This window comes from Nanorana parkeri, unplaced genomic scaffold (assembly GCF_000935625.1).
Source record: "Nanorana parkeri isolate BGI_ZX_2015 unplaced genomic scaffold, ASM93562v1 scaffold75, whole genome shotgun sequence".
NCBI classification, from domain to species: domain Eukaryota; kingdom Metazoa; phylum Chordata; class Amphibia; order Anura; family Dicroglossidae; genus Nanorana; species Nanorana parkeri.
In genome coordinates this window covers 963,012-987,982 of record NW_017306343.1, presented here as the reverse complement: position 1 = coordinate 987,982, position 24,971 = coordinate 963,012, and the positions used below count along the sequence as shown (strand labels likewise).

At 38.2% G+C, this 24,971-nt stretch overlaps 1 protein-coding gene across 1 annotated transcript in view; it reads left to right on the top strand.

The window, feature by feature from the left end:
- The window catches only part of LOC108804841 (metabotropic glutamate receptor 8-like), a 786,696-nt gene that overhangs the window by 31,511 nt on the left and 730,214 nt on the right, over nt 1-24,971 (top strand). Inside the window, exon 2 of the mRNA XM_018576745.1 lies at nt 497-1,326. Within this exon, the coding sequence (XP_018432247.1) occupies nt 802-1,326 (525 nt within the window). The 5' untranslated portion in view covers nt 497-801. The remainder of the gene's footprint in view (nt 1-496; nt 1,327-24,971) is intronic.

The window sequence follows — 24,971 nt, the reverse complement described above, 5'->3', positions numbered from 1 at the left end:
TATTATTTATTATTATTATTATTATTATTATTTTAGGAGAGTAAACCACAGTCACAAAATAAGTAGCTCACAGCTCCCATTCATTCCACACCCATTGTTGGGGACAATCTCTTCATCAGCATTTGCATCTGTCTGCACATTTCTGTGGTGAATCATACCTGAAAACTGATTTGGTTTCCATAGTTTTGAACTATTATTTATATGGAAATAGGCACGTTTATTGCTGTAGAGTGCATTTTTAAACAGTACAGAGATCATTCGTTTTAACTAATGACATGTAATATTGTTCATTTTGGTCCAAATCACATTTAATATTGTTTTCCTGGTCACTGACCTGAATTAGCCAAGGTATGAAGTGTAGGAAATGAGTCATGCTGAATTTAGAGTGCATTTGCATCTGTTCTTTCAGTTTGTTTGCTTAAGTAATGTTAGCTGCATATTATGCGTATCCAGAGGACAAATGCAAATATTCAACCATTTTTTTCTTGTTTTTCAGGTGGACTTTATGTAATGAGCCAGTAAAAAAATATGATTTGGAGGTGGATTATTTACTCTGAATTATTGAAGGACTTTACCAATGAAGTGACTTTTTCTCTTCTAATATTGCACATGGCGAATGTACTACATTAAACTGGATGTGCTAATTAAGATTTGTAGTTGCCTGAGAAGACTGCTGGTTATGTGCTAAACAGTCCTGTTTTTTCACTTAATAGGCACTGATGGTAATACCTAAAAAGTGTGGATTAAAAAGGTCTACATTGTTTTGTAAAAAATTCGAAAATTGTATTTTGGATCTCAAATATGTCTTTAGCACGCTTGGTTTTAGAGAGAAAACAGCTCAAGTCTGGTCATTGCAGAATGTCAATGGCTTTCCGGTTGTACTGCATTTTCAGCTTGATGCAAGCAGCTGTTGGCCAAGAATATGCCCACTCTATTCGAGTAGAAGGCGACGTTATACTTGGTGGCCTCTTTCCAGTTCATTCAAGAGGAGAACGAGGGGTGCCTTGTGGGGAACTTAAAAAAGAAAAAGGGATCCATAGGCTAGAGGCAATGATGTATGCTATAGACCAGATAAACAAAGACTCGGACCTTCTTCCAAATGTTACATTAGGGGTCCGCATCCTTGACACTTGCTCAAGGGATACATATGCACTGGAGCAATCCTTAACATTTGTGCAAGCTTTAATAGAAAAAGATGCAACTGATGTCAGATGCGCCAATGGGGATTCGCCAATTTTCACCAAGCCGGACAGAATTTCTGCAGTGATAGGAGCTGCAGCGAGTTCTGTATCAATTATGGTTGCTAATATATTAAGGCTATTTAAGGTAAGATTCTTTTTTTTGCTAAAGATTGTGTTTTCAAGTGCTTTGTCTATGACTAACTGACTCTTTCCTTGAAGCAGAATAATTTATGCAAAGCATGCTTCTTTTAATGGTTTACATTGCCAAGCTCTGAAGCAGCATGTGTTAGTGGAGTACTGAAGTAAATGAAATGTTTGTCTGCCAGGAGCCTTTGCATTCTCGCTTTCTTGTTTTAATGACCCATTTCCCCCTGTTAGTGCTGGAATCATCATTGTAGCAAGTGCATCTAATCTGGTGACACACAGTCATTTTGTACTTCTTGAAAAGATTTCTGCAACAAGATATGTTTTTCAGTTCCTCTTATAACCGCATCCAAACAAGGAACGCCATTAACAAAATACATTGATCAATAAAGTCAGTAAGGAACATTGTGTGCGTTGTGCCAGACTGAGATATGTAGATTAAATGAGAATCCTTTATGATGCATGAGTCAAATGTAATACTCTTATAACCTCTGCGTAATTTATTTTTATAACAGCGGTGTCATAAGCAAAAGTATCACATCATTCAGATGTGTGATGGCACATTAAAAAGTTATCGACAGTTTTTTCATGATTCACAGTGTTTATAAGAAAAAACGGATGTGTTCTATTACAGCTTGGGCACGTTATTCATATTTAAAGAATAATTCAGTTTTTAGTGATAACCAAGGAATGGGTTTGTATTGCTTCAGTAATATTTTTCTTAAATGCATGTCTTTACTCTTTTATTATAATTTTGCCAGCATAACTGTCATATGCTCTTTGAAATTCAAAAGCCCAACTCCTTGCATAGAGCAATCATATAGTAAAAATGGCTTGCACCTAGTCAGTCTAGGTGTGTAGTAATTGCATAATTCTGTTTATGGTTTAAGTTTTAAACCTATTGTCTGTTTATCTGCAGTTTATATGTAGCTTCCCCACCCCTAACCGTGCCTAACTTTGTAGTCTTCTGAAGTGTGTAGTTCCTAAAATCTGTTGCCAATGTGCCACTTTCCAAACTATCTTCTACAAGTATACCCTAAAATAGAAGATTCAAGGTGAAATCTAATGATATATAGTCTATTACTAGGCACTGGCAGATAGCAACAGATGAAGTTCTGGTTACTTTTTGAATGTTTCTGTGTCTATAGTTATGGCTTGGGCATGCTGAACTGCGAGAGTTACACACCTGTAAACATTTCTTATGAAAGTGCAAACCTACGGTCTACATACAGTAGCTGTAATACCTGGGCTTTACACAGGTGCCCTCAAATCATATGTAAGGCATGTATGCCCATTTTTGGCAAACAAAACCACAAAGCTTCTAAGTCACTCCCTTATAATCTCTCACCTCGACCACTGTAACCGCCTCCTTGTTGGCCTACGACTAAACAGCCTATCCCCGTTCAGTCTATCTTAAATGCTGCTGCCAGACTCATCCACCTTACCAACCGTTCAGTGTCTGCCACCCTCTCTGCCAATCCCTTCACTGGCTCCCAATTGCCCAACGAATAAAATTAAAAATACTAACAACAACATGCAAAACCATCTACAACTCCACCCCAACCTACATCACCGACCTCATCTCAAAATATCACCCAAACCGTCCTTTCCGCTGCTCTCAGGACCTCTTGCTCTCTAGCTCTCTAATTACCTCCTCCCATGTTCGCCTCTAGGAGTTCTCCAGAGTGTCCCCATCCTCTGGAACTCCTTACCCCAATCTGTCCGCCTATCTCCTACGCTGCCCACCTTTAGGTGATCCTTAAAAAACCCATCTCTTCAGGGAAGCCTATCTCAGAACAACATAACTGCCCTTTTACTTATAACCAACCCAGTAACTCAATCTAAGCAATTATTACCTTCTGTATCAATTGCCCCTCCTATTAGATTGTAAGCTCTCACGAGTCGGGCCCTCCTAACCCTATTGCACTGAAATTGTATTGTGAACTGTATTGTAACTGTACTGTCTTCTCCATTTTGTAAAGCGCTGTGCAAATTGTTGGCGCTATATAAATTCTGTATAATAATAATAATAATGTCTGTGCGTTTGCCTGTGGTTTCAGGTTATTTTCAGAGTGCTCAGCAGACCCAAAACCAGACCCAGTTATACTTAGAAGTGATTGGGTGTACATACAGTAGAGGGAGCCAACAAGAATGTGACCATGGAAGCTCTGTTTAGATTTTTCTTAGTAGATTCCCCCAGGTTTTCAGCCTTTTAATTCCTATAAAATTGATCTGAAAATGTGCACATACATCTGGAGATACCTACTTTACAGTCTGGGGGCACAAACAGTGGAGGTACACTTGAAAGTTGACTAAGTTATGATTGACCCACCAATATAGTACAGTCATCAGGTTCTGACTGAGGTACTGTGGTTAATTCGTTTTTAAACATAAACAGTGTTATTTGTCAGGATATAATTTAGGTGACAGTGGAATTCACAGCATGTATCTTGAAGGCTAAGGTTATGAATCAATAATTGCTAGAACACTGTAATTTTAGGTATCCCTGCATGCTGTAATCTGATATACAATGTCTACTGTGACTATTATAATGAAATAGGAAGCTGATGTGGATCTCAATGAAAGGGATAGGACACACTTTGGCTCCTGCTAGTCTGTATCTATTTACCGTTGATATACTCTAAGGTTTCTACCTCATAACTTGGAATGCTAGAATGTTTAGAGGCACATTGCCTCTCTGGCTTAGCTTGCTGTAACAAAGGACTTGGCTCACAGTCTCTTCTTTACTAGATAAAGTCTTTTTTTTTCTGTCTGCAACCAGCTATTTCATTACTAGCACAACTGGGTGGAAGATGTCACTGCTCTGATTACTGAATTTATTTTGCAACAAAAATGTATACAGAAAAATCTGAAATGACTTCTGAAAGTTTGCAATATATTGAAAATCATGTATGAAAATTCAGAGAAGATAAAAATGTGGCTGTTGATTCTCCGGTCCTCAATGAGCAGGGGGTGTGCACTGAGCTGTGCATATGCCATAGGCAGTGTACATAAAATGAAAAAACATTTGGGAGCAGGAGGAAAGACATGAACAACTCTACCTCCTAGCCATTTTTTTTTTTTACTTCAGTTCTGCTTTAAGAGGAGTCTGTATATTTCTTAGAGCAACTAATTGGATTAAAATCATCTTCTCTGCCTATCATTTTCTGCTGTGTCTTTAAACCTGTTTGGTTGTCAGCAGTTACAGCTAAATGCGGAAGGTTCGATTTTAAAAATGAATCCACAAATTTATTTGAACACAAGATGTACTATTCATGGGCAGCTGTGTCTGATAGCTAGGTCTTCAGTATACTGAATTTAAATGCAAATCTTGCCTTTTCTTGTAACAGTTAAGCTTGGCCCATGCACAGTTCCAAAGGCAGAGATGCCAAAGTTTGCCTCCCTCCCTCCTCCAGCTGATATGGATGGAGTCTATGTATTTGCACATACAGTGGCCAGGCCTGCACAGAGAGCAGAAATGACAGCCTCTATTCATCAGCCAGAGAAGGACCGGGTATAGGGCATTTCTCCCCAGGCCAGTACAAATGATATATGTTGGTAACTCTCAGTAGAGATTCAGGGCTTAATCAGAAATGGAACCTGTAGTCACTGACAGCTGATGGCTATGATATAAATACCTGTTCAGACCTGCAATTCCAGCTTCTGCTATTAAACTCTTTTGTCTTTTACAACAGTAGGTAAGAATGAAATGAAAAATATGATGTAATTTTGCATGTGTATAAGCATTCTTTAGGAACAAAATGCATATTTTAGCATGTGAAAAAAATAATAATTGGTCAACCAGTGAAAGGGTTAAAGAACTCCCCACACTGCAAGGGTTAAGTGGTCATTTGGTCTGGTGGGCTCAAATACAGCAGGTTTACCTGATTCAGTCCCTGCAGCCTTTTCCTCCCTGGGCTCCAGCGCTCTAAGGTTTGCTGACATGATCATGTCTTATGCAGGTCCATTGACCTGCATTAGATGTGGGGATTCCAAGGGACATTCCATAGCTGGAATGGAGGTAGAGAGAGGTGAGGGCTGACTGTCACAGGACAGACGATCAGGTGAGTAAAAATGCTTTACTTGAGCCCCTTAGACAAAACAAGCACTTAACCCTTGCAGTGTGAGGCTTGCTCCACTGCAAGGGTAAGTTTTTGATTTTCCCAGAGTTCTTCTTTAAAGACCTTTTGCATGGTTTTTGGAATATTTCATTTTGGAATTTTCTCAAGGTAAGAAAGGTGACTACATAGAATATGAGTGCACTACAATGCTGATAATGATCAGCCATAATCTTCTACTGTTGCTAAATGTATTGCAAATATTTATAATATTATAATTTAAACTAATATAACTTAAGTTATGACTACATATTTTTGCAAAAGGTGATATTTGTGGGGGAGGATACTAAGATTCATGATTTTGCATACTTATTCAATAATGGAGAATCCAACAGATACTCATGGGTTGTTTTTTGGAGAAGAGACCAGACTTGGTCCTGTAAATTCCAGATTCCACTGCCTACCCCCCCTCCATACCTCACTTTTTTCATGTGCTTATCTAATTTATGTATTGCAATATTATCTATCTATCTATCTATCTATCTATCTATCTATCTATCTATCTATCTATCTATCTATCTATCTATCCATCACAGTTATGTCTGTCTATCTTCAACATGTCTACCATTTGCTTCCATATGGTGAGATGTTAAAAGTTGGCTTTTGTTTGGCATGTAAACTTTTGTAGATTCAGAGAGGATAGTTCTGGCAGTTTTATGGCTTATAAAGCAATGACAGATTGAGGTACAGTAGTGATCTGTTGAAATGCAAAAGCTGGGGTCACGAGAATGTTTCTCATGGGGCGTCATTTCCCAGATTTATCATGAATTTGTAGCGAGGCTGTGTATTAGGATAACATTGCTCTGCTGAAACCTTGAAAGCTTTTCATCTGTTCCTTTCTAAGCATGAGTATCAGATCCTACACTGCACAAGATTTGTGAGTTTTATACCATGGCTTGAGGGGCTATCCTGGGATTATTGTGTGCTGCAAGAAACCAAGACCGAAAAAAAATGCCTACAACGTCCAATAAGCCCTAGAGAAATTACTTAGCTTGTTCAGGCATGCCAAGGTGTACAAAAAGAGAGAGATGAGATTAAAATGCTCCAGCTGGTTGGCTGTCTTTATTCTCCCTTCTTATCTTTAATCTTCTATTTCCCTGCATTAAATTCACAGGAAAAAAGAATTATTTATTTTTAATTGTGTACGGTTTATAAAGTGACGATAAAATATTAATACATTACAAACAAACTAAAGAAGGGTTATAATAACAGCCACCACTGCTTGTTTGTCTAGCTTGTTTTTTTTGCACATATTTTACTGGCAAGGGCATTGGTGAAGAGTTAATTAGGAAACTAAACTGCAAACTGTACCCTGAATTAGTCGTGGATCTGAAAAACAGACATGGGAATGAGATTATGATTTGTCTCAAATACCAGCAATTTGTCTTCTGAAACCATGACAGCCAACACCTAATTTCCATTATGCAATGCTATGGCAAAAAACGTTCCACTGCAGTCTTGATCAATATAGGGTCACATGGTGTCTCCTCTGGGAAAATCTCCTATTTACCCATGTAATTGATGTAGCACAGTTTCCTGCAAAAGAAGTAGACATCTCCTTTAGATCTAATTATGGGCTGTAGCTAAGTACTTTTTTTTTTGCTAAAAGGAGGAAAATTCTATATTTCAAAAACAAAAAAAGTAGTTTTCTCTGTTTTATTTGCCAGGGGCCATGTTTGCAAAAAAAGAGTTCCAGTGAAATCTGATCATTGATCTGATGCATAGCTGTCTCATTAGATTCTCCTGTAAGCATATGTGCATGTGTTCTTGTGTTAATTATACAATATACATATTATAAATCAGGGGAAAAAACACAGCTGTAATTGTGAGACCTCAGAGTGTACAATAAAAAACAATGGTTTCTGATTATTTTCCTCTGATCTTATGATATTATTTAGCAATAAAATGGCTAATCTTGAGGAAATCCGTAACTGCACTAAATTATTACTTAAAGAGGACGTATTATGGCTTTGTATATATTTTATTTATTTATGTATTATGGTCAGGATTAGTAAAATATTTTATTTCTTTTTTTATTTTCAGGTAAACATGAAATATTTCATATATATTTTAAATTCTGATTTTCAGCAAACATGCGGAACCAGAATCCTGTCACATATGTACCTGCCCTTCTTTGCTGATTTGCTAATAAACCCTATTGTTTACAGAGCTCAGTAGCTCAAGCTCCAGTTGTAATGCTTTGTGACTCTAGTGTAAGGCTGCACTCAATACTAAAGGTTTATTTGTACAATAAATATTTTATCAAAATATTAGAGAAAATTGTAAACCCCCAAAAAATCAGTATAAAACATTTGAAATTAAGTTAAACCAAAACCATTATAAATAAAACAAATATTAGGAAAAACCACAATTTTGATAAGATATAAACAAATCAGCAGGTGAACGATGAATATTACTGATTTTTATCTACTTGCTATGAATATATTAATGTAGATCTTGCCATGCCATTTCTAACATTAAGTGCTAAGTCACAGGGTATGCCCTTTCCTAAATCGACTTATGGGCCCAAGATTTTTGAAACTATCTCCTGAAAAATGAGATTTCTACATTAGGCAATGTCGGTAGTTTCACTTCATGCTCTGTGAAGATTTCTGGGTAATGCAGTGAGTCACATAATCACATGATCTAGGGGGTTGGGGGTGAATCTGTAAAGCTCTGTCCATAAACACAGTTCTATTACATGATTGCAAAAAATCATTTTTTTTTTTAGTTCAGTAAAATCATGCCTGGCTGCTGCATGAAATTGAAAGGTAATTTTAATGAAAGTGTATTTTTCTATGTAATGTATAGTATACCATTAAAAAAGAAAAACAATTAGGATTTAAAATTTAGTAGTGAATATGTTTTATTCAATTTCAATTTATGATTGCTCTACTCTAGCAGTAGCTGTTTGGAGGTAATAGGCTACAGATATTATACTTTTAATGCAGAAAAGCATCCAATGCTAATAATGTTGGTGCATAATTCTGCTCATGGTTAGGCTACTCCTGCTGTGGTAAATACTTTAAAGCAACAGGGCGCTGCTGCCTATATGTCATATCCAAACTTTAGGCTGCCATGCTGAAATCTCTGCCCATTGGCTGCCATCACGTGTTCTGTGTGTTTTTTACTACGCGAAAGATGATTTTTTTTCATACCTCATCCACATACAGGACCTCTACTTTTGCATGAGTGATAAAGACCTGACTTATAGGTTCAGTCGGGCTTCAGGGCAAAACACGTTCTGAAAGATCTCCAGCATTAGCCTCTTATCAGTAGAGGACACACTGAAGCACGCTGTAGCTAATTGAGTTCATCCAGTACTGACCAGAAAAAAATGTATAGGATCTTAGCCTTTATGTGTAACTAATAGACATTACGTGATTAGTGGTGACAGGTTCCCTTTTATACAGCATTGGATTGTACTAGATCTGATTTATAGTGAACAGCACATGTAGGAAGTGTTATCAGCTAGTTTAGATGGCTGATGATAACCTATGATTAGCTTCAAAGTCAAATAAGTCAATAGGTATCTTGTATCTTTCAAGATATTAAGTATCACTAAATGAATTGCACATTACATAAGCAAGACTTGCAGACTTTATTCATAAAGCACTAAAATGTGCCTCACATGCATTTCCATTATCTATATGTATGTGGTCTTTAAAAGAAGAGATCATCTGTGCTTCCTGCTCCACAAAGGAATATTTCCATGCAGCCCTTGTAATCATGCAAACACAGCAGCTTTAGAAATTCACCGTCTCAGCATTTATATTTTCCACTTGTAGGACAATATTGGAGAACGCAATACAAATTTCAGCTAATCTTGTTACCGTTTTACTGAGCAAAACTTAGCTTTAGTCACTAGCTTTCTGTATTGTGTCTCCCTATGCAAAGACACCCATTTTAATTCAATTTTTTTTTTTTACAGCTTTGTATAATAAAACAAACACTGCAACTAGAGACTATTTTTGGTGCAATTAGGGCACATGTTCTTTGTGTTAAAGTGATCCAGACAGTGTGTATTGGTTTCCAGGGCCACTGTTCTTTGACTTTTAAGCCAGCTGGATTAGACAAGATCTTAAGTGACCTTGACATCCTTCTCAATTAACCAACGTGAAGGGTTGCCTTAGGTCATTACAATCCATGTTATTTGACAACAAACAGAAGCTTTTCCACTTGTTGCAATATTGCGTATTATATTATGTTTGAATAGGGTTGATGAATGATGTGATGCCAACACAATAATCTCTTCTTATTGTCTTTTATGAAAGAATACCCTATACAAATAATCTATACTCCATCTAAACATATCCTTCCTATGTTGCTTTAAACAAAAGAACAGTAAAGCGGGAAACATTTACCCTTACACCAATAAACCATGGGGTCCACAAAACTCTAAATCATGGGGCACTCAAGGACATGTGGGCACTCAAGGACATGTGGCACCACACAGAATACAAAAACAATTGCTTGTAAGCGAAAATTTCCTCAAAGTCATTTGTTTTCTTCATTGAGCCTTCAGTGAACCATTAAAGCCTCTACTAGTGCCTCATAGATGATATTACATATGAACACTTTCCTTGGCAAGAGGTTTAAAAAATAGTCTCCTAATACTGACAGTGTATAGATTGTCAACAATACCTGTTTTTATTAAAGGAATGATACAATGTAAATGCATGCATGTAAAATGCTCTATTTTTATTTGGTAGATAATAATTCATTTCGAAAATGACATACCATGAGGGTGTTAGCTCAGCAACGTGTGTGTGTGTGACTCCCTGGATGAGTTCACTGCACAGTAAATAGGCACAGTAAGCAACGATTTCTTTAGGTGAAAACACACATGCAATTTATTTACACTATATACAAGCAAAAAAAATTACGAAAACAAAGAAAACATGAAAGAAACCCTTGCCTCTTGGCAACTTACTCAACACAGAATTTCCCTTACTATCAAGTAAGTGCAACCTTGTGCTGCCCCTAGCACCTATCTTCCTACTGAACAAACTGCCACACAGGCACTCTCTCACCGCTTGAGTTTTGGTTTTTCTTTTTCAACACACAGGTAGGTAGAAAGCTCTCAAGTCTACTCAGGCACAAAACTGGTTCCAGGGTGGAGCAAAACTCTAGCTAGTCTGGGAGTTCTTATAGAGGCCCTAATGAGCCAGTTTACTTCAGCTCATTACCTCTACCACTCAAGCACTCCCAGTACTCCCTCTAGTGGAAGCAATCCGTATATAACCTGAACCGGGGACACACATATTTGCCGTCCTGAATGCACCCAGGCGATTTTACTTGCCTGCTGTCACAATGCCTAATACCAAAGTACACAGGGCCATTACAGTATTAACTGAACACATAGCAATAAACAGATATTACCTTAAAATGGAATAATAGCAGAGATTTTTGATAAGCAATCTCCCTGCCTTTGCCAATTCATGGCCGTCATGCTGATTTTGGCAAAGAGCAACCCTATACATGATGCTGTAGAGATCTGCTCTTCTCGGAACTAGCTTTTAAAGAAGAGGTTCAAGTTGGCAATGACAAGAGATTGCCACAACCTCTGGCTATTCGCAGTTTGCCAGACCACTTGGTTTGACCTCTCTCCTGAACAAACCTCAAACTGCTGCAGCAGGTGATTAATTTAGTGGACCGTACATTGCCCCCCTCCCTCTTTAGTTACTAGGATGCTGTCTGCTGCCCAGGTCCTATCAACCGATTATGCAGTGAGGTCCCAGCTAGCATCCTATCAACCAATGATATTGTGTGAACCAAATCCTCAATAGTTGCTAGGATGCAGGTAGCTGGGACATCCTTGGTTGCTAACAGCCACAAGCATACTAGCAACCAACTAACCATCCTAGCAACCAACCAACTGCCTACTGGCTTGTTTAAAATTGGAAACAAGCCAGTGAGCATCCCAGGTGACGTCATTGACCAAATAAGCTCCCTACCATTACTGGTCAATGAAGTCAGCCAGGTGATGGTGTAAACAGCATCACTGGGTAACCTGGCTGACATTATTGACCAAATATGGTATTGCACTGATGGAAATGAAAAAGCAGCACTGGTGAAAATTGATTTGCAGTGATTGAGTGATGGGAACAGGATCTTTGTGCGCAGACATCGTTTTTGTTGTCAGGGTGGTGTTTATTATGATTGACATTGCTAAATGACATTATTGATGATTGAATTACGCCATGGCACATTATTTTTTTATAATAATGGAATTTTTTCAAGGTACATGTCTGGTTTTTTTTTTTACTATTTAAATGTTGTATTTATTCTTACTTATTCACAAGGGGGGCAGATATCTGGGGGCCCTTTATAACAAAGGAGGCTTGCAGATTCTTATAAGCCCCCTCCCCTCAGACCCACACATCCTCTTAGGGACAGGATGTGGAAATTAGGCCCTTGTCATCATCCTTATGAGGAAAAAGTGCCTTGCTGATGGGGTGAGGTTTCTTCGCCCCCTATGGCAAGATACCTTTACCATGTTAAGTCCAATTGGCCTGGTATTGTCCATTGGCCAGGAGCGGTGAAGACATGCCAGGCTGCATGCCTGGATAAGTGTCTGGATAAGTGGATTTTGGGGGTCCCCATGCTGTTTTTTGTGGGGCTTCCATACCAGATACTCTTCAAGGCTAGGGGTCTGACATGTTTTATATGGGGGAACCCTGTGCTTTTTTTTTGCATGGGGTTCTTCCTTTAAAATTATTATGAGACCCTTATCAAGGATTAATCCGGTATCGATTTTGGGTATGAAACCCATGCTTTGTTTTTTTGTTTGTAAATTTTGCTGTAAAAAATGTTCATCAGCAATAGTGGAAAAATACTATTTGCCCCTTCATATGATTTCCATGCTGGCTTGTTTTTTTTGTTAAAAACAACTTGGGGATCCCTCGAAATGCAGATCAGACCCTTGGGGTCTGATCTGTATTTTGTAGGTTCAGGTGTGTATTTTGGGGGGTCTCCATGTTGTTTTTTACAATAACAAAACCTATCTGGCAAAACCTAATGTAATTTTGTGACAAATTGTCACTTTTGCTGTAGTACATTTACAAGTGAATAAATGCATATGAATGCAGTGGTGGTAAGAAGGGCTTGCTATTGTATTGTTATTATTATTCTTAGTAATTTGCTATTGTTTATTTTGAAATCTGTTGAGTGCATGCATATGTGTGTGCATGAATGTGTTTTGCTATCCTGAAAAAGCACTGGAACATATAATAAATATAAACAATATACTCGGCACAGATTAATCTAAAAACAGCATTCATTCTCACAAAACCATGCAGAGATGATTCATTAGCTGCCAAAAGAATAAGAAATGCTTCACTGAGAAACTAGAGTGAAATGTTTGGGTCAGGGTTGTTTAAGATATGACTCCAGGCATTCTACCTAATAGCACTGAATATACCTTTTTACCCCTGCATTGTATGTTATGACATCATGGAACCATCCAGGAAATGGTGGGGAAGAAGCCTGTGGGACCAAGGAATAAGGTAAGTAACACCCTCGATGACATGCCCCCTAGACTAAATGAGCATGACCCCTACTATTTTCACAAGCTGACCAGAGTTTATCTTTTAACTCTTATCTATGCACAAAATCTTTAAGGATTGTTGGTTTAAAGATTTGCTGCTCAGCTCTTGTTTGGTCTAATGTAGCTATTCTTTTCTCGCTCCCTCCTGCTCCATACTTACGCCGCATTGTATAATATAGAAACATCCATCTATGATAACAAATACCTCACTTGGTTAGCTTCAAACAGACAGTGACTGAGGTATTATGGGTCTGCCATTGTTTGGTAAAATTTGAGTGTAGAATTATGTTTTACAAGGATTATTATTATTATCTTCATCATTTTTTTTAAACCTCAAGTGCCTCTTCACCTCCATGGCTTTGTGCTTGTATTCCTAGTTATTAGTGGGGCTTTAATGCACAGAAATCTTGAATCATCTTTCATTGAAGGGTTTATTGAAAGTATATTCTGTAAGGTACTTTATGCTAGAGAATATATTATCTGCAGTGCTTTGGCAAATTAAGTTTTGTTATTAGCTTATTTTTCTAAGTAGTAGTAAAACATTCATTAAGGTTATGTTATTATTTTCAAGCAAGGGATTATTTAAGCCAGCTAAAAGAAATATCTCCCTACTGATTGATAACTGTATAAGAAGCAATACACTACGAGTAAAGCATAATTGCCCTTGTTATGCTTAACACTGTAATTACAAATCCCAGTTGCTCTTGTGAAAAACAAATAGAAATGTCTTATGTATTAAAGCCCAATTCAACCTTTTTTCTAAAATAGCCACAGCCTAAGTAGAAAAGACAGTTCCCTGCCAGCAGCTGCAAAGTGACACCCTTGCTCTCTGTTGTGAGACAGCGGTCTCATTATAGAGGTCTGACACCCCCCCCCCCCCCCCCCCGCCGAGTCATACCTATAGCTCATCAAGGGTCCTTCGTCTTGTTGAAGGGCTCTGGTCCTGACACAGCAGGGGGAGTTTTTGACCACTGCAAGGACCATTCAAACAGAGAGCAAGGGTCCCATTGTGCAGCATTCTGGTGGGGGGCAAGAGACAAAAAACTGGAAGGGATTGTTCACACCCACCATGTCTGTGTGTGACAATGCATCACAACACTCTGCTCTGCATAGCTTTGAATTAATGTAAAATATCCAAAAGAACTAAAAAAAAAACACAGTTTCATTCTAACTTCAACTACAATCAGTCCACATTCTGGGTGCAGGCTATAGTGTGCTTCCCACTTGCTTAAACAGTCCAAAAGATCAGAGGCACAAAGCCAGATACAATCCAAACTTTACTGAAATCCTCCAAACAGGTTTCAAAAAATAAATCCAAGAGAGTGGTAAGCAGCGTGTACATCACCATGAACATCTCCCACACCACTAATATATGATATAGACTCATTACATGCAAAGCAAGATAGTTCAAGCCGTGATTTGTCATAATTGTGATGATTATGGCTTACCGCTCATGTGTGGTCCTAACTCTAATCTGTGAGAGCCTTCATACTGGCGCATATAAAGCAGTAGATACAGAATCTCCCAGAATTGAGTACACCCCTCACATTTTTGTCAATATTTTATTATATCATTTCATGTGACGACACTGAAGAAATGACACTTTGCTACAATGTAAAGTAGTGGGTGTACAGCTTGTATATCAGTGTATATTTGCTGTCCCCTCAAAAAAACTCAACACACAGCCATTAATGTCTAAACCGCTGGCAACAAAAGTAAGTACACCCCTAAGTGAAAATGTCCAAATTGGGCCTAATTAGCCATTTTCCCTCCCCGGTGTCATGTGACTCTTTAGTGTTGCAAGGTCTCAGGTGTGAATGGGGAGCAGGTGTGTTAAATTTGGTGTTATTGCTCTCTCATACTGGTCACTGTAAGTTCAACATGGCACCTCATGGCAAAGAACTCTCTGAGGATCTGAAAAAAAGAATTTTTGCTCTACATAAAGATGGCCTAGGCTATAACAAGATTGCCAAGACCCTGAAACTGAGTAGAAGAAGACTCCAGTGGTAACCTGTGAAGCTATGATGAACTCCATGCACAAGAGGGTTAAGGCAGTGCTGGAAAATAATGGTGGCCACACAAAATATTGACACTTTGGGCCCAATTTGGACATTTTCACTTAGGGGTGTACTCGCTTTTGTTGCCAGCGGTTTAGACATTAATGGCTGTGTGTTGAGTTATTTTGAGGGGACAGCAAATGTACACTGATATACAAGCTGTACACTCACTACTTTACATTGTAGCAAAGTGTAATTTCTTCTGTGTTGTCACATGAAATTATATAATAAAATATTTACAAAAATGTGTGGGGTGTACTCACTTCTGTGAGATCCTATAAATTGAATGCAGGTATGCCTGGAGGTGCAACTAAAACCTCTGTTTTCAGGGCTTGTTTCCACCAGCCCATGCCCTGATCACACTGTCCCATGCCCAGAATGCAAGGGATCACATTCACAAAGTCTCCTTGCATTCTGGGGCAGGAGGGGGCGTGACGGTGCCATTCATGTCAATGACTCTGCAGACACGCCCCCCCCCCACGCGCAGTGCAATCGGCCGCACAGGACTACGCGGTAAAACAATGCCCTGCGTTCCAGTGCGGTGCGATCGCAAAAATCGTGCATGCACGATTTTTTGCGATTGTACCGCACTGGAACACAGGCCATAGTTTTACCACTTGGTCCCCTGCGGCTCCTGTGTGCCCCTGTCTGGTGCATGGTTTAACACTGCCAATATCTTGCCCCCTTTAAAAGAGAGTAAAGTAGAAGCATAATGGAAACTCTTTATCTTCTTCAACCAGCACCACCCTAAAGTCCATTAAGAGCCATATATAGCCAGAACAGTGCTATATAATAGCCATCTGTTGTCATTTTTTTGCCATACTATGGCTACAATATTCTGTTTTCTAGCCAAATCAGTGCCATTTAGTTGACAGAACAGGAACTAATAGAGATTCAGAAAAAGTATTCAAGCCAAAGGATTAATGTGACAGTCAAGTAACTAGGATTTTACAGCATGACAGTTCACATGTTTATTTTATATTCTTTTTTTGGATAATTATATTGAATTTATACCTAGGCACGTTTACGTGAAAGAATAGTTAAACAATGATGAAATACATCTTTCATGAATGCCAAGCATATAAGAAAAAGAAACTTAATTATAGTCAATCACCACTTTTTATTACGAATAAATATTGTCTTGTTCAGATTACATTATATGAGAACATTTTGACAGGTATCAAATACAAATTCTTGATTACCTTAAAGCAGTAGTTCTCAACCTGTGTAACCTCAGGACCCACATTTGTCCTTGGTCATTGCCGTCGGGAGCCAGAATGTGACGTCATTCCGGTCCATGCACCTCTACAGAGCACACGAGAGAGCTGCAAGCAATGCACGTATGGACAAAGCTCCCTCAAGGCCATACCGCCGCTAGATCGTTGTTGTGATCCATTTTTTCAACGGATGCTAACTCAACGGCACCGAAAAATGTATAGCTCTGAATCGAACCAGTTCACACTGCTGTGATCCGTTCCATTCCGTTGCAGTGCGATGGAAAAAAGTAGGGCATGCTCTATTTTTTTCAGCACAATGTAATGTATCAGAACGAAAACAGATGTAATCGCAACACAGTGGAACAGAAGTAAAAAAAAATACATAGATGTTTGCCCACTGAGGACATGTTCACTAAAATAAAGAGAAAACAAGGAAATAAAAAGGCAAGGTAACGGAACGAAAGTCAACGGAGGTTAAAATTGCATTGACTTGTGATTTCCTTCTGATTTTGGTGTGAATGGCCCTTAAGGCTTGACATATTTGCTATCTATCTATTTGACACAACCCCATCTTATGTATTTTTTTGACAAAAAATGGGTATTAAAATTAATTTTACTACATTTTTTCCTAAATATATCGATTTGATAAATATTAGGACAAATATACAGTAACGGGTCCTCTTTATGGAGACATCAGAGGTCTATTAGACCCCTAATGTCACCTACGGACCCCAAAAGAAGCTGATGAAGCAGAGAGCTGCTTCTTCTCTGGTTACAGCAGCACAGAAATGACACAATTAAATCAGAAGTGATTTAATACACATCACTTCCGCATTCAGTGATCAGTGGAGAGATCAGCTGTTGGAAGTGTGCTGATCTCCCTCTGATCTCAGTGCCGAGACCTAGTGTGCTGGTCCCAGACCCGCACGGAGGACGGTGGACCCCGGAATAGTCAGCAGTGGAGGTGGAATGGGGGGGGACTTGTTAAATCTTTTAAAACGGTTGTTGCATTTTTTCATGGTATATCTTGTTTTATCAAAAATGTGCATGCCCTTACCATCATCTAGGCATAATTAAAAGCTCACAACTTTTTCCAGTATGGGCTTCATACTTTTGAATTGTTTTAAATAGCCACATATAGGTTAATATAATACATATTACCTTTAGAGAACCACAGGGCCCTCGTAACAGATTTGATTTCTTGTGAAAAAATATGTATGGCAGTAACTATATATTTACAAAATCTCAGTGTTTATGGCAACTTGTGCAAGTCTTTGTTTAAGTCTCTCTCTCCCTCTCTTCCCCTCTTTCTTTCTCGAACTCCCTCTGCCAGTCTGAATGTAACAGTATAACTGATATAAACACACATACACAGCTAATTGTGGTCTGCATGGCATCCTCTACATTATTGTTTAACAATCAAAGCTGCATAAACATAGTTATGCATTTAAATAAAACTTCTTATACTACATTAACTCCATCATTAAAGGAGAACTATGAGATGAGTGATTTCCACTCACCTCATAGTTCTAGCCGACCTGTGACAATGAGACTGTCACAGTTCTTCTCAGTAGATCGGGAGGTGAGCGAACACATACCGGGTTCGCTGACCTCTCGATCCTGTCACGGCTCTCTGCCGTGACAGGGGGAGGGGCTGGATTCTCCTCTCCCCGCTCCGATCTGCCAGCGCTGACTGGCGGAACGGACGGGGGAGGGGGCGGGTACAGCTGGCTCTGCCTCTAGATAGGCAGAGCCAGATGTCACTCATGCAGCTGGGAGGATCCCGTCATCTAAGTCGGGATCCGCTCCGGCTGCGGCGTCTCAGTATACCGCGAGCTGTAGCTCGCAGTATACTGAGCTTAGGGTAACGGGAGGACGCTAGTTTGTGTCCTCCCATTACCCTAAGGAGAACTATGGGGAAAAATACTGACCCCATAGTTCTCCTTTTAAATACAAATTTCTGTACTTTATGTTAGTTCATTCCCATTTTATTATTTAATGCTTTTTAAAAATTAAAGATGAATTTTCAGTTGTGTTGCTGATGATGGCCCAAATTGTAATGGAATATGAATTGTGTAGGTAAGACTTAGAACCCTTTCAAACATATAATTAATTATTTAAGCATATGTGCAGACTGTAGTGCAAGATTATTTTACAATCTGTCTAGCCATTTAAAGATCACCACAACCACAATCCCATGGGTTACCCAGACAGAATCTGTGTTGTAAAGATGATACAGGCGTTAATAGGTACTGTACCAAAGTATCATGAACTGAGAGGGATGTGTACTTTAATTTGCAGATTAACTTTTTTCTCATTGTTTCAAGCAACTCTGTATTTTATGATGCTATGGATTTGAATGATCATTTTTTCAGTTTATAAAAAATATGATTAAAATTCGATGTTGAAAATGATAATATATTTTAAGAATAATTGGGGTTGACTCAGTAAGGCAACGTACAGCAATGTACAGTGTAAGTAATTCCCAGCAGCAAATCAGAAATAATCTTTCAGTTAACTGACCACTGGAAACTGAAATGCCATTGGTTGTAATGGATTGCTTACTAAATGATCCTAGCAGTGCAACAAAACTGTTTTAAATTGTTTTTATTAATAAGAATATATAGATAGATTCTGAGCAGTTCATGCTGTGCCTACTTAGCAATCTTTCCTTATCCTCTGTGGCTTTCTGGTGGGGTCCAGGAACTAAAAATATCAGAGAAATAAGGAGAAGCAACAAAACAACTCAGAAATCCATGCTTCAGTGCACCTTTGACTTATATCCTGACCTTTGCTGTGTTATTACGGTGCTTCTCCAGAAACTGTTTTAGGTGTAATAAGCTGTGCAAAATGTACTGGATAGAAAATAAAAGCAACTACATCTTGTGGGTATAAAATCCAAAATATTTGAAAGGACTGTAAATCTCACTCAAGTGTGTAAAATACCCAAATGTATCTGTGGCAAATAAATGTTTATATAGTCAATCAGAAGAGGGGGGCAGCAGCTGTGGACTGCTGAGCATTGTGTAATGCAGAGCAACCAGGTGAACTCCCGCTTGCCCACAAAAGGGTTACAACATATGATAAAGACAAAAGGTTTACAGCATTGAAGACTTTTATTGCTCAAACTACAGCACAACATTTTGATCATTACTTTCTCAAACAGAAAATACACATGTAGAAAGGATATAACAGGATAGCGATAGAGTGAAGAGAAGGGGCGTTACAATTTATTGGACATGTGCAATTCGGTTTGTTCCGAAATTCGTTTCGGACAAATTTTCGGAGATTCGGATGCATCCGAATTTTTGGAAATTCGGAGATTCGGATGCATCCGAATTGCGAATTACAGCTAAGACGAATGCAAACGAATCCGAATTCCCGAAATTCGTTAGCGGTAGTCCGGCCGAAATTCTTATATGAACGGAATTCGTTATTGGACGAATTTCGTTGCAGCAAAATGACATTAGGAAAAAAAATGACAACATTTTCACTCTACAAAACTGCTATGGTTAAAAGTTCAGAGGCAATAGTGTGGTGGTTAGAGTCCTGGTTTGCCATTGTCAAGGTTGCAGGTTCTAATCTAGGGTAGGGAGGATAATGGATACTTTTTTTTTCTTTGCTTTTGAATTGGCATTCTCCTAACATTCCTACCAGACCTAAGGGGTCTGGTATGAATTGGGGGGGAACCTCAGGCTTTTTTTTTTTTTTCATCTTCTGCAGACTGTAAAAAAAAAAAAAAAAAAAAGTCATTTTTTCCCCCCTAATGTCATTTTACTCCATAAACGAATTTCGGCCGGACCCGAATCCGAAAAACAAAATAATGCAAAGTCCGAATCAAAACTAAACTAAACAAATTTTTTTTTTTCAAAACGAAACTAAACAAATTTTTTGCTGGTGCACATGTCTACTATTTATCAGTATAGTTAACCATAGAAGATTCTAATGAAATAAAACCCCAGTGGTGATTAAATACCACCAAAAGAAAGCTCTATCTGTCCCCAAAAAATAGTATGAAATTCGTATCAGTACAGCATTGCATGACGGAATAAACGTCAGTCAAAGTACCACAGCGCTGAATACTGAAAAATGGCCTGGCCAGGAAGGGGATGAAACAACCCGGTCTTCAAGTGGTTAAATTGGAAAAATAAAACTGTAAAAGATACAAAGTAACTAGACAAGGTGGAGAGGGGTCATATTCATGGAGGATCTCCCAGGGAGCCTGTTAGCACCTATCAATGAAAAAATTGTTATATATTGGAGAAGGAATCCAATATTATATATGCAGGGGAGTCCCTAGCCTTTTTGCCACCTGAGGCAGGTGGGGGATATGTGTAACCCATACACATCTCCCTGCTCAGCGCATAGCAACCTTGGAATGCTCTGGCCAGAAAGCGGGCAGCAGGCACACTGCAAATGTGGTGCTATGCCCCTCTGCCTGCCCCCCACCACATGACCCAAAGAGATGCCAGCTGGCTGCTTTATTATAGTTATGGCCCTGAATACATGGGTGTAACTCTGAACAGAAACTGTAACTCGTAGAAGATTTTGAAAAAACTAAGGTCTTGTTTACAGTTAGATTTACTGGTAGTAATGTATCATGTTATGACAAGATGGTATTGTAAACCCACGGCCACCAAACTGCAAGAGGTTCCATGCAGGGTACGTAAAGAAATCAGTTCTCACATTCAGTTATGCTATGTCAGAATAATAAGAACATTGACAACCTGCACCAATCGGTGAATAGATCTGCTATAGATGGCAGTGCAAGTGTTGCAACATTTCTGAGCCATGTACTGTATATACTTGCCTCTAAGCCAGCTGGATTAAACTATCTGATTTGGCTTAGTTGTCTAAATTCAGCAAATGATGCTGCATTTGTCTGTGCTGACTGTTGTAATCTGCAGGTCTCATGTATTGTTAACAAGGAACCAAAACTCATCTCATAAAACTAGAGCCAGCTGTGTTCATATACATTGAGTATTTCCAGAGTGTGATTTGCTGTTTAGTAACTCTTCAGAACAGGTGATTTTGTTTTTTAAAATTGCAGTTATGCACTCTTAAGCAGCCTTAAACGATGCTTTTTAGGGATATTAGCACAGCAACCATTGTAGCAACTCTTTCAAAGTATACAGAGACATATTTAGAATAAAATTAGCCAATTATCATATGTGGCTTGAACATTTTCCAAGGTACCTCTCAGCTCCATCTATCTTTAACATGTACTATCTTTTTTAAATCTTGTTAATCAGAAACAGGTGTGCAAGAATATATGAATAATTTACTGTAAACATAATTTTTTTTATTGCTTCTTAAAGTATTGTTATTTGTATCAAACCATTAATCAGAAAACTGTGCCCCTCTCACTACCCTCTTTCACCTCCATTTGTTTAAGTGTTCAAAGCAAAGCGGACATGAACAACATCAAACACACACCAAATTGAATATCAATCATTATGCTGTATATCCATCAAACACGCTCTGGTTTACATCTACAAAGAAACAGGAAAGCTTTCTTTTTCTTCTTTACTTTGTTCTTGACCTTATATTTTAATTTGTCTTTCAGAACAGTGGGTGCAGGTGGTTCTTGTTTCATGAGATGTATTGCCATTATTGTTTGGCTGAGAAATTATGATTGTAATTATAAAATGTCTTCCTGGTGCTTGAAATACAGTCCATTGTACTGTGGAAGTCTATTGATTGTGATTGATCTGGTTGTCCAATCATCTGTTTTGCTAAGGTAGTATGTGAATATATACTGGTATATGTTGTCCTTTTTTTAGGCAGTCATGCCATTAAATAAAATTCTGGTAAAAATATTACGTTTATAAAAATCATTAAATAACATCACTGAATGTAACATGGTATTTTGAGCAAGCTGCATGTCTTAGATGCACTGACAAAAAAAAAGATTGATTAATTGTTCTGTCGTCACTAGACATAATCCTGTGGTCTATATGCAATTCAGGGTTGTTGCTATTGTGAACCAGAGTGAACACCAGAGTAAACCGTGCTTTTTGCCACATTGAGCTGAAAAATGGGCCTGTCTTAAAGGGGCATAGTTAACCAGAACCTGGGTCCACTGGAGATATAACAAATATGCCACATTCATAATACCACAAAATATGCTGTTCTACCAGCAAGAGTCTTACAGACAAACATCAACCCCAAGACAAAGGTAACTTTTCTTAAAAATGTGACTTTTCTATTACATATGCTTTTCTGCACTCAGAATATAGACTTGGTCCAAACACATCATCTAAGCCTTCCTTAATGGAAAACTTTAATAAGGTAGTTGAGGGCCACATAATAACCAGTTACTGATGGGACAATAGACACTTTGGTTAGAAACATGTAATGTACTGCACAAATTACAGAGTGCAGTAGTAAAGAGTATACTATGTACAGCACAGCTTATGGAGTGCATTCAGTAACATGTCTGGGTAATGTAGTCAGTGTATTGTGTATAGTGTAGCCTTGATCACACTCTTGATCAGTAGTTAAGTTTCCCCTGCAGTATACAATAGCACAAGCATGTAAAGCAAACTTAATCTGTGCACATGTCTGCTCAGGTGGCTGAAATATATAGGAAAGTGAATGTGTCTGTTAACACAGAAGCATCAGAATTTGTCAAGTTGTGATAGAATTTATTGTCTTTATTGTTAGGTATTTTACAGTGAGTTTACCTATATTTTTACACTAACTTTTCAAGATCTTCCCAGACTAGTGAACAGAACTCAGACCAGTCATGACTAGATGTATTCAATATGTTTTCAGATAATAAAAAAAAGATTGCTATGGTGAATATGTCTCGAAGCATCTTTTAGTAGTTACAATTGTGTCGTCTGGGGAACAAATTAATTTTTCATTGCTATATTGTATTGTTTCTTTTTAAGAGCTTTGTTATGAATGTCTGGTTTTAGCATCTTGTGAGCAAGATCTTCTAACTCAATAAACCTGAGAAAATGTTGACCAATTAACAATAATGAAGAATAGCATCTACGTAGAAAGTGTTTCATGACACATTTTAGGATGTGTAAAGTCATGTGAGTATATTCAACTTTAGGGACTATCCAATTGCCTTCAGAATCATGGACCATGGACTATGCTTTATAAGTGTTTTTGCCTTCTTCTGGATCAACTATTGGTATAGTGTTAATTTTAACAGTAAATTCTGTGGTTGAAAAAAAAAATATTTGCTGACATTCACAAACATCTGTTCTTTAGGGGAAAAATATGATGAATGCAGCATTTATCTTAGTTATAGAAAGTGAATGCTATAGTTCTTGCACATTTGCTGAAATGGTGAATTGTTGCATTTTATATGGATAGTGCTGAACCAGTGTTTTAAACAAATGCTCATCATCTGTAGGGTAATAAGATTCCCCTATATCTTCTGTCCCAATAACACAACAGGAAGTTAGAGGAAATCTCTAGAAAGTGAAGGTATTACTCTCTGACATAGTTGTTACCAGAAGTGGTGTGCCCATTGGAAGATTTACCCCCTGTTCTTACACTTTTTTAGAATAAAAATGTAAAATATAAAATAAACAAAGTATGCCCCCTACCTCTGACAATATTAACTGCAAATCAGGCATGCAGGTGGATATCCCTCTAACAAGGGGGCAGTGAGCTTGCTGTCTGCCATGCTGATCATTGTAGCACATTGTGTGAAGGATCAAAAAAGGTGAATGGATATATCTGGACAAGGGTAGTTTAAAACATCTGTTAGGCTGAGAACCATGACTTACGTTACACATTACCAAGCAACAGAGATAGCTTCTTCTGCGCTTTTCACAATGGCTTCTAAGCATTCACAGGAAAGACCTTCACATGTCACAGCAGCTTCATATATTACTGCCAAAGCTGGAACACATACAGTAAAGTGAAAGTATGGGAAGTAAAAACTATTCTGCCTTTCTCCTCTACTCCACTGACATGCTGACTGCTCTACACCTATGCAATAATTAGAGAAACACATGAGAAATGCAAAAGATTTCTCACATGACCTGCATTTCTGTCTAGTACACAAGTTCAGTGAGTATAAGTAATGTTTTTCTCAGGACAACTTGTCAAGTACTCATCAAATAATAGTGGTGTGGTGGTTGTAAGAAAGTATAGATGCAGTAACTCAAGTTGGAAATGTTTATCCATTTATCAAGCTGTCAGCAAACTAAGCAAGAAGCCTGCATTATCCATTTATAGCTTTCACCCAGGCTACACTGAAATGTTGTTTATTATAATAGAATCTATGCCCCATCCCAAAAACACAAAAAGATATTATTTGAAACCTGCTACCACACCAACAAATATAGGTGTGTGTATACATAGTATAGTATTATATATAATATAAGTACTAACATCAAATGACTCTCCTGGAACTTTGGGAAATGTTTTATTTTTATCTAAAATAATTTTAACATTATTTTATTCATACTTGTTTATGTTTTATGAACAGAACACAAAACCTAGACTCACTCAATCTGAAAGGCACCTCGCCCCCTATTCGAGATAATTTACACACATCACAAATTTTGGCTGCAACTCATTGTGAATTAGAGTTTGTTCATAAATTCATCCAACGTTTGCTTAGTTCTTGTCCAGATAAGAAAGAAGTCATCTATATAGCATCACCATAGAAGTATTTGGCTCTGCCATATATGTGTTGATTCACTGGAGAAAAGAGAGTTCTCCCACCCCCCAGG